Source organism: Hyaena hyaena, unplaced genomic scaffold (genome assembly GCF_003009895.1).
Source record: "Hyaena hyaena isolate Hyena2069 unplaced genomic scaffold, ASM300989v1 scaffold_817, whole genome shotgun sequence".
Lineage (NCBI taxonomy): Eukaryota > Metazoa > Chordata > Mammalia > Carnivora > Hyaenidae > Hyaena > Hyaena hyaena.
The window spans coordinates 319,916-334,813 of NW_024081450.1; the positions used below are offsets into that span (position 1 = coordinate 319,916).

The window sequence follows — 14,898 nt, forward strand, 5'->3', positions numbered from 1 at the left end:
AGCAAAGAAAACCCAGGGAAGTAGGGGTCTTGGAATCTGCTTGGCTACAAATTAGATACACAGGAATTTTTCGTGCCAGACACATGTTAGTAGCCTGAGTTACATGTTCATGTTTCTTAGAGTCCTGGTTAGAATCACATTTTGCCACCCTTAAATGACTACTCACTGTAAAAGAGTTTAAAAAGGAAGCTATAGTAATTGTGAACTAGAGTCTCATGTTTAGGAATCTAACAAGTAGGACTACATCAAACTAAAAAGCTTCTGCACAGAAAGGAAACAGAGTTAAAAGGTAACCTACAAAATCGAAGAAAATATTTACAAATCATTAATACCCAAAGCATAGAAGGAACTCCGCTACTCAACAGCAAAAACAGAAACAAACAAAAAACAAAAAACCAACAGCCCAATTAAAGAATGGGCAAAGGACTTGAATAAATATTTCTCCAAAGAAGACATATAAACATGACTGACAGTATCTAAAAAGATGTTCAGCATCACCAATCATCAGGGAAATGCAAATCAAAACCACAATGAGCTCTCACCTAACCTCTGTCAGGATCGCTACTATCAAAAAACAAGAGATGACAAGTGTTGGCAATGATGTGGAGAAATTAAAACCCTTATGCACTGTTGGTGGGAATATAAATTATACGGACACCACGGAGAGTACAGAGTTCCTCAAAAAGTTAAATATAGAACTACCATAAGATCCAGCAACGTCACTTCTGGGTATTTATCTAAGAGAATGAAAATCAAAATCTCCAAGAGATATCTGCACACCTGTATGCAGTGCAGCATTATTTATAATAGCCAAGATGTAAAAACAATCTAAATATCCATCAACAGATGAATAGATAAGACAAACAGTAATTATGTGACATGACAGAGACATTAGCAAATGCTACTGTGGTAATCATATTGCAATATACAAAATTTTCAAATCAACGTGTTATATATCTGAAACTTACACATTATACAATTTTATCTCAATAAAAATATTACATTCTCTCTCTCTCTCTCTCTCACACACACACACACACACACACAAATATTAAGCCAGCCGTGACAAAGAAAGGATGAGGAACTGTTCCAAGTGAAAGGACACTACACAGATACAACTACTAAGCACAATAAATGATCCTTGCATTGGATCCTGGACACCTTGAAACAGACCAAAAAAAAAAAAGTTATGAAAGACAGAGGTAACTGATGAAACAGACTGGACTAAGAAACAGTGTCCATATTAAAACATTCTTAGTTTGATAACTGTACCATGGTTATGTAAGAGCATGTCCTTGTCCTAGGAAATCTGCACTAAAATAATTAGGTGTAAAAGGGCACAATTCTGTAACCTGCTTTCAAATGGTTAAAAGGTGTGTACATTTACAAAGCAAGTGTACAAGTAAATGGACAAAATGTTATTTTTTGATTCTATATATAGAGCATACGAGGGATTGTTGCACTATTATTGCATTTTTAAACTATATGAAAATAAATAGTAAAAAAGAAACTTACGGACATACAATGGAATATTATTTAATCTTAAAAGAAGAAAAAGGAAATCCTGCAATGTACAACAATACAGATGAACCTTGAGGACATCCTGCGAAGTGAAGTCAGTCAGTCCCAGAAGGAAAATTGCTATATGAGCCTATTTTAACATGGTACCTAAAACAGTCACGCTCTTAGAAGCAGAGGATAGAATGGTGGTTGCCAGGGGCTGGGTGGCGGGGGGTATTGGGAATTGGTAATCAATGACAAGGAAGTTTCAGTTAGACAAGATGACTAAGATCTAGAGAGCTACTGTACAACATTGTGCCCATAGTTAACAATACCGTATTGTACACTTAAAAACGTGTTAAGGGGGTAAGGTCTCATGTTACATGTTCTTACCACAATAAAAAAAAAAATAAAAGTGGTATGTTAAAAAAAATTAGGTGATAAACTTAGGAATGAATGACATGCAGTATGTCTATGATAATTCTGGAAGTACAGGTGAAAGAACACTACTTCTGAACAAAAGCCAGGTATGATCAATATTAGATATATTCAGAGATCTATCTGCAAAGCACCAAGTACTTAGTCAACACAAGCTGCTGGTCACCCAGTGATACCTTGATTTTCTTTTAACATATACTTACTTCTAGACATGGAGACATATTCTCGTATGTGGGTTCATGTACATGTCTGCCGCTCCCTGTGACCTTGTATTATCCACAGACAATATATTACTGTAGAGCCTTGAATGAGTGTTTCCTGAAATGACCTAAACCAGACTTTCCCAGAGTCTGGCAAAAAATGTTTTTTGAAAGTCTGTAGACCTTTCCTGCCAACATGTGCGAAGTCTGTAATATCGAAGTCCTAATGGCAACAGGAAAAAGAAAAGGTATATTCTCTCTCTTACAAAAAGTATTTTCAAACAGTCTAACTATTCAGATATCAAACTATAAATACCTATAAAAAAGAACAGTAATTAGCAATTCCTTGGAAGCTAAGGTAAGGGTTCAACTCAACAGGGATTCAATGCCAACTGGGTATGTCACACAATTTGGCATAATTTTACTAGTCTTTTGTGGTTCCAAGGTCTGGGCTTAATATAACTTTACCAAGATTTGGAGTTTTAGGTTTCCTCTCTTACTCTTCAGACATGACATCACTTGGGCATATTTCTTCTATCAATTGACCTCATAAAATATATGATGCTGAAAGAAGTGAAACCCAGCACTCTCTGACGGTCTCCACAGCCAAAAGAAACAGAGTGGAAACAGCTGAATCCAGACAGTTCAGAGTGGAGGTAAAGAAAAGGAAACAGAGGGTGGGTAGGGCAGAGGGAGACAGAGATACACCAATCTCCGAATGAATCTTTTTTCTTAGCTTTTGAAATTTTCCATTTGTCAATATTTCCTACAGGACCAGGTGAAAACAAGACAGAGCCTGTGAATCAAGAGATCTCCATACAGGCTTTCTCAACAGAGTAAGCGAGCCAACAGCCTGCCAACCCACTATATGAATGGAAAGCCATTATTTGTCTGAATTTTCTAAGTTTTCATTATATTCTCTTTGACAAAGGTATTTACTGTTGAGTTGCTAATTAATCCATGTGTGTCCCTAAGTGAAAAGTGTTCAAGGAAAACATCTCCTGTGACCTTTAAATAGAACTATTTCTATGTATATCCCAAATTACCCCTGTTTTTCCTAAGCCTTCAAGAGATCATTGCCAACGAGCTAAGATGATAATTCCATACCCTGGCCTTTAAAATATTACATAAACTGGCTCTAAACTGCTTCCAGCCAGACTCATCTATTCATTGTTTCCTAAACAAACCATTTGGTCTCACCACTGAACCACTGCTCCATACCAATCTTTCTCCTTCTCCCGTTTCAGAGTCCCTCCTCCAAGTCTTACTCACTGCTCTTTTGCATTCAGACCACATCATGAATCTTCCCTGGATTTTACTGTTCACTCTGGCCTCTCCAGTCTCATATACTGGAGTTGGTTATACCCATATGACACCTATCACAGGTCAGTGTGCAGCAGCACACATATACACGTTTTCTCAGTCAAATCACAGAGACATCTGACACAGAAGTCAGAAAACTGATTATAAATCCTGGCTCTGTCACTTACTAGGTATAAATAACTTCTCTGAGCCTCAGCTTCCTCATCTATAAAATAGGGCTAATATGGGGCGCCTGGGTGGCTTAGTCCGTTAAGTGTCCGACTTTCGCTTAGGTCATGATCTCGCGGTTCGTGGGTTCGAGGCCCGCGTCGGGCTCTGTGCTGACTGCCAGCTCAGAGCCTGGAGCCTGTTTCAGTCTGTGACTCCCTGTCTCTCTGACCCTCCCCTGCTCACGCTGTCTCTCTCTCTCCTAGAAATAAATAAAAAAGATTAAAAAAAAAAAAAAAAGATTAAAAAAAAATAAATAAAATAAAATAAGGCTAATAGTCCTTGAATACCTCCCCAAAAAATGCAACAAGATTAAATGATGTAAGCATAAACATGTCCTTTATTAGCCATGAACCAAATACAAAGAGTTTCTGTATCATCGGCACTTTGGCAAAACACTGTTCACCTGTTAAGTATGTGATTAAGTCTTGCTGATGAAGGTCCTGGACCACAGCTGTAGAATTTCCTAAGTCATCTTCAATGTCTCCCTCAATCCCGTATGGTTAACACTGTCGACTCACCATTGAGCCAAGTTCTTTACAGTAATTAATTTAATACCATAACACGTGAGGGAGTCCCCAGACCCCATCATCTGTAACAATCAGATTACCTGTGAGACATATCCCCAACAATGCATTGGTCAGATGATTTCCAGATAATAAGCTATTTCAGCTGGTCTTCCATCGGAGCGAAGACCCAATGAAGAGGTGGAACAAGTGAAATCAGTGTTTCTCATACTGAAAAACAGTTGTCAAATCTGCTTGTATGGTGCACCACAGGCTATAATTAGAGCTATCATCGTTTTCACTAGCAGGGCCATTAAAATCAGCTCCTAGCTGAGAAGCTGAAATGTACAGTCTTAATCCAAGTACGTTTTTCTCCATTTACAACTTCAAACAAAGAAATACAAAAATCTGAAACACAATAACACAACGCCTTTAGTTGTTTCTCTTACAAAATGTGCTGAAAAGTAAAAGTGGAAGTCTGTAGTTGCAGATTATTTTTATGAAGTCTGCGAATTTAGAAAGTATTTTACAGAGAATTACTGCATCCTGGAACCTCAAGTCTTCAGGACAAAAGTCTATCAGGTTAAGGAGCATCTTGAACATTTCTCTTCTCTCAGAAATAACATTCAAGTGTTGCCTATAACAAATGTCTCATTTTTTCCCCTCTCCCTCCTTCCCCCCTTTTTTAATTTTTTACCTTACCTTTCTACTTTTATTCTTTTTTTCTACTTTTATTCTTTACTTCCCTGTCTTTTTCTCTCCTTCTAAATTCAGGCTTAATGAAAATTTCAATCAGTATCTGCCATCTGATGAACAGAGAGAACTTGAGCTTTGAGAATTTTATTTTTTTTTGTAATTTTCCCCCCTTTAAGTTGGACTCTGTGGAAATAGATTTTCCAATGTCTTTCCATATGGGAAGTTTGAATACATAAAGTTAAGGAGAAGGTCTACTTGCAGAACAAAATACAGATTACAACTCTCAATAATGAAGACTATAAAATACTATAAAAAATCTGAGTTGATTTTGTGTAACCTGAGGGCAGAAGAGGAAAGAGAAAAGAGAATAATGATCATTTTAGAAATCACACCCCTAATTTCTATCAACTAGAAAATGAAGAGAACAAAGTTTTCCTTGTTGTGAATCAAGGTAAAAATTGCTTTAGCTTCTAATTATACAATTAAGAGACCTTTTATTTTTTTTTAATCTAATACTAGAATGGTTTAAGAGGTTACATGATTTTCTTCTCCCAACAATTAAAATTGAAGGTTAAGCTCTACTGTTGAAATAAAAGAACTTGTAAGGGCTTCAAAGAGCTCCACTCTTCTAGAATACCTCTTATTTTTCAAACAAACTGATATAGAGTTGGTGTTCTCGTCTATTTAAATAACATCAGGAATGCTGCTGTGAACACAAGTATTTACTGCAACAAAGCCGAATCAACGACCTGGGCCATTGGCCCACGCATGGAAACAGATTTGCGGGAACTAGGTAACACCTTGGATAATGATGTCTTAGCACAGTGCCTCATCAACAAATAACCACATCTGCGATCTCTTCCAGATTCCAAATTGACTGTTTCTACTAATGATTCTATTTCTCGTCTAATCAATCAGACACAAGATTTTCTCTTTACCACTTTGACCACCAAGTCAGTTTTGGAACATCTTCATACTTGGCTTTTGCTGTATGTTCTAAGTTTGCAGGGACCTCCTGCAGAGGTCAGAGCATCAGCAATCTGTCCCTCCAATCAAACCCCAGTGCATTCATCAGACCCTACACACTCAAAAGGCTCAACCACCTCACGTGATTTCCTATTCCACTGCCTAGAGATAAAAGCCAAACTCCAAAATTCAAAGTTCTTTATTAGGTGGCATCTCGCTAATTGATTCACAGGTATATACTACGTGCATTTTGCATCAGTTCTAAAACAACATGCAAACAAAAATCTGAAAAAAGCTCACTCAGAATCTCACCTTTGGTGAAAAATAATCACTATTTTCATTTTATAAACTTTTTTTCAATGACTTCCCATCTGCACATAGGCGAAAATGAAATCGTATAAATACAGAACTTTTTGTCTGACCTTCGTCCTGGGTTTAGAAATTACTTTTTCATGTTTCTATGTTACTTGTTTTGTAATAGCTAAGCTAAGCTATACTGATCGATTATGTTGACAGCATATTGATGAGGGTCTCCACTAGCTTCTCTGACATCTTTGTGTGAAGTAGAAAAAGGCACATCTTCTGAGAAGGATCAGCAAAAGCCATTCCTGCAGGGTACAACTCACTTAACGACAGGTGGACACCCTGATGTTAACAGAGACTATTTACTGAGGGAGAAAAAAATCAGGCAGGATAGCATGGCTTGGAAGTTGCAGTCAGGCCAGCTCACTTCACATCCCCCCTCCTTATACTCACTGTTTGATCTCAGGCAAGTTGCTTAACCACTAGGGACCTCAGTTTCTTCCCAGGGAGAAGAGTCGTCACTATCTCATAAAGCCATGGTGAGCAGGAAATCACTGAAGGGTCTTAGAACAATGCCTGGTACGTGGTAGACACTCAATATGTTTTCTCCCCCAATAAAAATTTATATCAATCTCACCTCTTATCTTTGTGCCTATTGTTAAATGTTTTTAAAAATTACTTCCATGGAGGGGCACCTGGGTGGATCAGTTGGTTAAGCTTCAGACTTCGGCTCAGGTCATGATCTCAGGGTTTGTGGGTTCCAGCCCCGCACTGGGCTCTGTGCTGACAGCCAGCTCAGAGCCTGGAGCCTGTTTCAGACTCTGTGTCTCTCCCTCTCTCTCTGACCCTCCCCTGCTCATGCTGTCTCTCCTTCTCTCTCAAAAATAAATAAAACATAAAAAATTTTAAAAAATAAATAAAAATTACTCCCATGGAAAGCATTGCCAGGAATGAGGTTACTGTGCTAAAGCATTTATCAACAAGGATCTAAATTTGAACTCTTCCTCTCTTCATGTAAATCCACTAAGGACAATAGACTATAAATACTCAGATGAGGACTATTCAGGAAAGGTCATTCCTTTTGATAATAACCTCAGGAAAAACCATGAAATTTGCTTTGGGGTGTTCTTAGGAAGAAATAATCAGAGAAGTTAGCATCTTAGAGAAAATGTGGATCTTGGTTCCCTTACCACACTGGGAAGGGTCAGTCAGGGTTACCTACAAGATAGTTGCTAACTAACCCTTTCTAGCTTTGTCCATGACTCAGTCTCTCCATTAAATAGCCCTCCCATCTCCATCAAAAAGGACAGGTTCTTCCCTCTTTCCCAAACATGCCTGATCTCAGATATACACCTTTGCTCATCTCCTGTCTCTTCACTTTTCTTCCACCTGAAGCACTTTCCTCACTCTGAAGATCAACTCCAGCCATCATCCAAAGTCCCAGTTAAAATCTAGTTCCTTCTTCCATGCTCTTAGTGTTCTACCCATTTCTTTAAAAACTCAAAACAGAGGGATGTCTGGGTGGCTCAGCTGGTTAAGTGTCTGACTTCGGCCCAGGTCAGGGTCTCATAGTTCTTGAGTTGGAGCCTCGCATCAGGCTCTGAGCTATCAGCTCAGATTTGGATTCTCAGCCTGCTTTGGATTCTGTGTCTCCCTCTCTCTCTGCCCTTCCCCTACTCATGCTGTTTCTCTCTCTCTAAAATAAACATTAAAAAAAAAAAACCTTTTTTAACTCAAAACAGCTATTTACTATCTATGTCACTGCTTATTTAAGTCTAATGGCACTAAGTAAACATCCTTAAAAATTAACTTTCTCTATATCAGAATTAATACAACCTTTGTCTTCAAAAATCAAACATGTACTCATGTGCATATATAACATCATTAAATTTAGCTAGATCTATGGCCACATTAACAGAATCTTAACAGAAGGCAAACTAGGCCCTAAGCTTATAATCCAGGTTTTTGCCACATCAATAGCAACGTTTCCACTGGCCAAGCTGAGAAATCGATAAGACCTAATAGTTGATATAACTCAAGGTGAATGTCATATCCTCAAGTTTTTAATAATCCATTTTTAATAGTTAAAAAAATAAATCTGAATACAAAGACGAGAATGTCTATCAACATTAAAATTTTGTCTAAAAACAGTAGTTTTCTTTTCTTTAATCAAGCCCCATTTATAAAATGTTTTAAATTTCGTGAAATCCTCTTTCTTCTTCCATGTTGAACCCTTTCTGCCAAGTGATAGAGGATCAGATTACTAATAAATCTACATTCTTTTTATTTTTTTTAATGTTTATTTAATTTTGGGAGAGAGGGAGAGAGAGAACGAGTTACAGCATGAGTGGGAGAGGTACAGCAAGAGAGGGAGACACAGAATTCGAAACCGGCTCCAGGCTCTGAGCCATCAGCACAGAGCCCAATGTGGGGCTTGAACCCATGAACCGTGAGATCGTGACCTGAGCTGAAGTTGGACCCTAAACCGACTAAGCCACCCAGGTGCCCCATGAATCTACATTCTTATCTGGAGGTTAAGAAGAGGGAACTAAAATCTGCATTTGGATACAGAAGAAGGCACACAAAGCTACCAGAATAAGCTACAGAACATGAATTCATATCCTTTTTGCCTTCTCAAAACACCTGTAACATTAACACAATATACCTTAAAGGGTCAGATCCTTACATTGAGGAATCATAATAAGATAACAGAGTGCATCAGAGTTCAAAAGGCAGTGGACTATTTTCCAGCACAGGGTGACGGTAGTCAGCCACGAGGTTATCATATTATAATGGAAGTGGTCACGATACCCTGCCACCATGCACTATGAGTTCTCATGGGTGTCGTGTCCACCCGTGACTTACGAGATTTTCCGGTTTGAAGCCTCATCATCAGTGTGTAAACTGAAGCTGCTCCAGAGGCAACAGGGAGAGAAGCAGCTCTGGTGGTATCTGAACTGAAGATGCTCAGGCAGAGAAACCAATCTGGTGGTGGTGTAAGAGATGAATGGAACCGGAGGGAGAGGCGGCGGGAGGAGGAGAAAGGACAAAGCAGAGGACGAGAAGACGATCAGAAAGGAGATGGCAGAATGAAAAAGAAGGACAATGAAAAGAAAGCCAAAAAGTGAAGGAAGTGTGAGGAGCAGAGAAAGAAAGGGGAGAGAAAGAGGAGGAGGAAGAGAAAAAAAAATGTAAACAATCTTCGGGTATATGAAAAGCAACATGTACCATATGCCTGTACTTCTGACGGCTGTTTTTTTTGTTTTGTTTTGTTTCGTTTAAGTCACAGATGCTATCAAATGACCAAATACAGAATTAGAATCCAGGCACAAATCCATGAACCACAAGACCTGGAGTACTGTTGATATATGTTGTTCGAAAACAAAAGTCTAAGCTTTAGGTCAATAAGCGGCATGGAAGCTACCGCCACCTTGATTTTCTGGAGTTGCTAGAACACATGAAGGAAGAGTCGAAGGAAATTCAAATATTCCATTCCTCAGCTTGAAACTGTTCCAACACAAGGCAGAAGAATGTGATATTGGTTTCTTAGCTGGTCATCTTCCAGCACACCTGCCAACCAGCAATGTCATGTACATGCTGACTTTCCCAGAACAGCATTTCCACCATGTCTATCTACACTCATTGGTCCATTTTTTTCCAATTTAAAATGAATGATAGCAGGATCTACCTTGAGCCACGTGTCAACAAGTCAGGCTGGACACTGAGGGCCCTATACCATCCCTATCTTCCAGGGTCCAGGCCTACCTTTCTCCTTGGACCTGAAACAGTCCTATATTTCACTGATTCTTCCACTCTTCTAGAAACAACATGTTCCCAATGAACAGTCTTCAATATTTCAAAATTAGGCATAATGAATTATTAATGAGAAAAATGAATCCTCGTGAAGGTGGTTGCTAGCCAATATATGATACATCCCAAGTAAGACAAGATAAAAAAGTGAACTGAAATGTACCTTTGTCGATTAAATTCCTTACATATATCTATATTAATGGTAAGAATTTCCATTTCTGTACCAAGGTCATTAGGGAATTCTTTAGGCATGGCTGGCCTTTCTTCAACTTCCAAATCAGCCTTGTCCACATGTAAAGTTGACATAGACTAGCAAGTTATACAGCTCTTGGCCTACTGCAAATACCACGAGACAAACTCAAACACTGTTCCTCATTATTTATTACTGAACCATTCAAAACCCATTAATATTTTTGGCGTTTTCAAACATGGAAAATCTGAATGGTTGACTGGAAGCATCATATTCAAACGTCAAATCCTTCAGCAAAACTGAACTTGATTATTGAGATATTAAGTTTCCATGACCAAAACCTAAGTCAAAGGGACAAGAGATTAATAAAAGGCTACCAGTTATGAAAAGTCTGAAAGCCTCATCTTCACTGATGTACAACCGGACACACGGGACCCCACCACCAATGACCCAGTACCCCTGGGGACTGACAGGAATAACACTCAATTGCCAGGTCAAGTCTGAAATAAGGGACATAAGTTTTTCAAGCTTACAAAGACTAAACAACCTTTGGGAAAGAGGCACTTATTAATAAAAAAACTTTTATTCAACTTCTGAAGCACAGCAACCATAATGAACTTGCTTGAGATGGCATCTCTATCTTAACAGGCAGGGGTTCCGATTTATCCATCCAGGTACCTTAACTCTAACTGCAGTGCCTGGCAAATTATAGAAGCTCAACAGTATTTTTCAGTGAATGAATGATTGTGGGTATGAGCAAATAATCGACCGCAGTGACACTCCACCCATACAGTGGCAGAGACAGTCAGCACCCTTCCTTCCTTGGCAAGGTGGTATTTCAACCATTAAAGACTAGAGAAAAGATCCTTAGGAGGAAACAGAAGGTTGACAACTGAGCACACCTAACCAAAGGAACGCTGCTTAAAGGCATTTCATTAATGAAAAGGATCACTACAGCATTTAGTACCTAGGAATAAGCACACACCTGAGAAGAAGGGAGGGGAGAAGAGTATGAAAAACCAACAAGGAATTCTTGAGAACCTCAAAGCTCAAGAGGTGCTGCCTCTACACACGGCCTAAATCACAAAGTCAGAGTTTCCCAGGTTTTGAGAACCTAGCTGCCTATCGAGTCTTAAGCGTTCCATCATTTGGCAGCAGCACTTTCTTTCTGTGCTGAGTGCAGGTGTGGTGTTTCCAGAAATCCATTTAAAGTTACAGACTATTGCCCCAGGAATGGTCCCATAAACTCCTGAAGAAACTTTCATTTGCATCACTAGAAATCCAAGTGCTGTGTGGGAAGTTATAACAATCTGTAGCCCAGGATCCTCACCAGAAGCAGGAACTCTGCTGTCCCTGGGTAGCCTATCCCCTGGCCTCCCTCCTGACTAAAGGAACTCACCGCAGTGCAGAATGTCTTCCTGAGCGGGATACACTGTTGCCCACTGGGGAGGGCAGGTTGCTTCCTCTGTGCAGATCCTCGATGGACCTACTCCAAGGCTTTGATTTGTCCACCGAGCTCTCCACAGTGCTTTCCACACTTTCAAAATCAAAACTAAAACAAAAGAGAAATGCCGCTGAAGCCTTAACAGTTCACAGTCACACAAGTACAGGGATGTGCATACCCTATTCCTCCCGAGAATATACACATCTGCACCTTACAATGGGTAGTCTTTGCAAACTGAAAAAGATACATAAAATCAGTCTCCACACTCAGTGTTCCTTTGCTTCTGAAATACAAAATGACAAACACAAAATGACAAATACTGGGCAAAGCAAAAGAATAGTTGAACAACAGTGCAGAAATGAATAGTAATGTGTTATCTGTAATTAACTACAAGGCCTATTAACTTACCAACTACTAACACTGCTATGGGGGGAGGGGAAGAAAAGATCTTACAGCTGTCTTCATTTTGCTTTAACAAGTCAATATGTAGGCTCAGACTAATTTATTCCTACCCATCAATTTTCACTGAGCATTTTCTCCTAGTGTGTTGGCAAGTGTACTTTTCCAACCATATGTGATACATTACTCGCAAAGTTATGGATTTGCTTTGATTTTGGAATCTCTTCCCAATGTGGTGCTCTTTAAAGTAGGACCGTTGTTTCTCCGACATTTTTTGAGGTTATTACTCATGTTAACCATGTTAGAATAAATGGAGAGTTAAGTTGTTCGTTTTTGCATAATTTCAGGAACAAAATTTTTAAACAGCCAGGCCTTTGTGTCCTGTGCATTTTCTCCTCCCAAAGTCAGTGGCTCTGCTTTCTCAACAAAATACTTCATCAAGTGTTTCTACCCATAGTTCCACCCAGCAACACCTGATCAGAGAACAAACAGAAGGCAGCTATAATTAATATCATATGGAAGATTTGAGAAGCTCTTGCAGAAGAGACAGTAACAACACATATTGGAAATAACAAATAGGACTTTTTGTTTAAAAGTTTGACTTCTTGGGGCACCTGGGTGGCTCAGTCGAATAAGCATCCGACTTCGGCTCAGGTCAGATCTCACGGTTTGTGGGTTAGAGCCCCGCATCAGGCTCTGTGCTGACAGCTCAGAGCCTGGAGCCTGCTTCAGATTCTGTGTCTCCCTCTCTCTCTGCCGCTCCCCCACTCATGCTCTGTCTCTGTCTCAAAAATAAATAAACTATAAAAAATAAAAAAATAAAAGTTTGACTTTTTATAAAAGCATGATCGCCAAAATAAAGTTATTCTGTTAGAACTGCCATCTGTAAACTCAGAGATGCTCTCCACCTATTAAATACAAGTCTAGGTGGCAGCCACTGATTACCATTAGTGAATGGATGAGGCAATTTTGTCATGCCTTTGGATGCAGGAAGCAGGGCTGAACAGAAAAGAGGCGGGAATGAGTTATCAAATGCTTAAGTACTAAAAATAGAAGCCTACATCTGATAATGGAGAAAGGGTACCCCAAGATCATCCAGGTCACTGACACTCTTGCCAAGTCACTCTGCAGCCCCCAAGTCATTGATCAGCAGCTCCACAGCCTCATGCTCCTCTCAGCCTACCTCCCCCTACTCCCAACCCTTCCCCCACCTTAAGAAGGAAACACACACCTTGGTAAAGCATCCTATTTAGGGATGGAGCCTGAGCCTCTTGGTTCACATTATATGGGCTAGGAAACTGTCACAAGTCAAGGAACAGTAAGGAAATTTTTTAGCCCATTAGTTTCAAGAAAGAACAGAAACTAGGTATCTATATAAAATGTATTTAAATAAGGCAAAACAAAACCAAAACTAATAAGCAGAGAATGCAAAGGCAAGGCCAAAAAATTAGGTTAGAAAACCAAAGCTCTGAGTTCTGTCCTTTTGCTGGGTTTGATCTTAGGCCACAACTAGGATCCCCTCATGGTAGGTGACACCTCCTTTTGCTGTTGGTCTCAGGGGAGGGTACTTTTGGGAAAAATGGCTCACAAGCTCTACAGTGATGTAGGTAAAGGGTTAATTACAGCAAACATTTAATCCATAGCATACCATCCTTTTCCACTATAATTGAAATTTTTTTAGCTCTTCCTCAATCCCATAACCATTCCTCCAGATATTGAACAGTACAGCAGGTAGTATTATTGTGCTTGCTATATAATAAAAGTGAAAAAGAGATTAGCAGTTTTTGACATGATGGACACAGATAAGGAACAACCTTTGGAAGAATATGCCATAAAAAGTAGGGTTATACTTCAAAGGACAGCTTCTTAGAAAGCTAAGAACTTGTCTATTGGTGTTTCTTACTCTATTCCACACGACATACTAGAGTCATCAAACCAGAAATTGGTCAAGCTAATTTCACTTAATACTGTAGTTTCTGCATCCACTAGGTAGGAGTAATTACAGCTTTCTCCTCACAAATTCTCAAGAAGTGCTAAGGGCTCTAAGATCACATCTGGTAGGCCTTAGGACTTCTTTGGAGTCATGCAATATAAAAAGCAAGTTACTGATTTGCAATGCAGCATGGAGAGGGGCAAAACACTACCATCCAAGCCAAAATGTCTTCCAGGCAAATTAAACATACAATATCAAATATTACTTCCTCGATCTGTGAGTGAGAGTCTATCTGTGGATACTACAAATTTTTTTTTTTTTTTTAACTAAAGGAGGAAATACGGAGAAGAGAATGTCTCATCCAAATGTACACTTTTCATTACTGCTATAAGTCCTTCTAGAAGCCTCACAAATGGGAAAATTTTATGAATTAACAAAAAACAAGGTTAAATAGATTTTTTCCTGCTCTGCCCCAATTTTCCCCACCCTCAACTTATGAAGGCAAAGTCAAAACACAAATACAGATAAAGTAAAAAAAAAAAAAAAAAAAAAAAAAAGCAAAGCTTGTCTATTCCTTCCTCCAATCTCACTAGATTTAGTATCCCCATTCTCTACATTTACTAGCACTACAAACACACACACACACACACGCATGCGCGTTACGTTCTGCTTCTAATAAAAAGAAAGTTGCTCTTCTGTGTCTTGCTTTATTCACTTAACAGTATATCATATACCTCTTTCAGTATCTGGTAAGGTATTCTACCATATGGACATACATAACTTGAGCACTGATGAAAGTTACTTCTTTTTAAAATAAAGACTCCTCCAAGGGTGATTTTTATTCCCCTGTTTTACTTCTGCCTTGAAAGCATTTCTAATAACAATTATGTAATTTGCTTTCAGCTACGTAGTAGAAGCAAATCTCCTTAAACCTTACCACATCTGCTGCTAGGTTTCTCCCCTTCAGTGTGGTATATAATTTT

The 14,898-nt window shown here is 39.0% G+C and overlaps 1 protein-coding gene across 4 annotated transcripts in view; it reads right to left on the bottom strand.

Annotated features, from left to right (window-relative positions):
• Positions 1-14,898, bottom strand: part of FMNL2 (formin like 2) — a 319,145-nt gene that overhangs the window by 75,250 nt on the left and 228,997 nt on the right. For all 4 annotated transcript variants that reach the window (XM_039219406.1, XM_039219404.1, XM_039219407.1 and 1 more), the window contains exon 6: positions 11,539-11,691. In XM_039219406.1, coding sequence (XP_039075337.1) covers positions 11,539-11,691 — 153 coding nt within the window. The remainder of the gene's footprint in view (positions 1-11,538; positions 11,692-14,898) is intronic.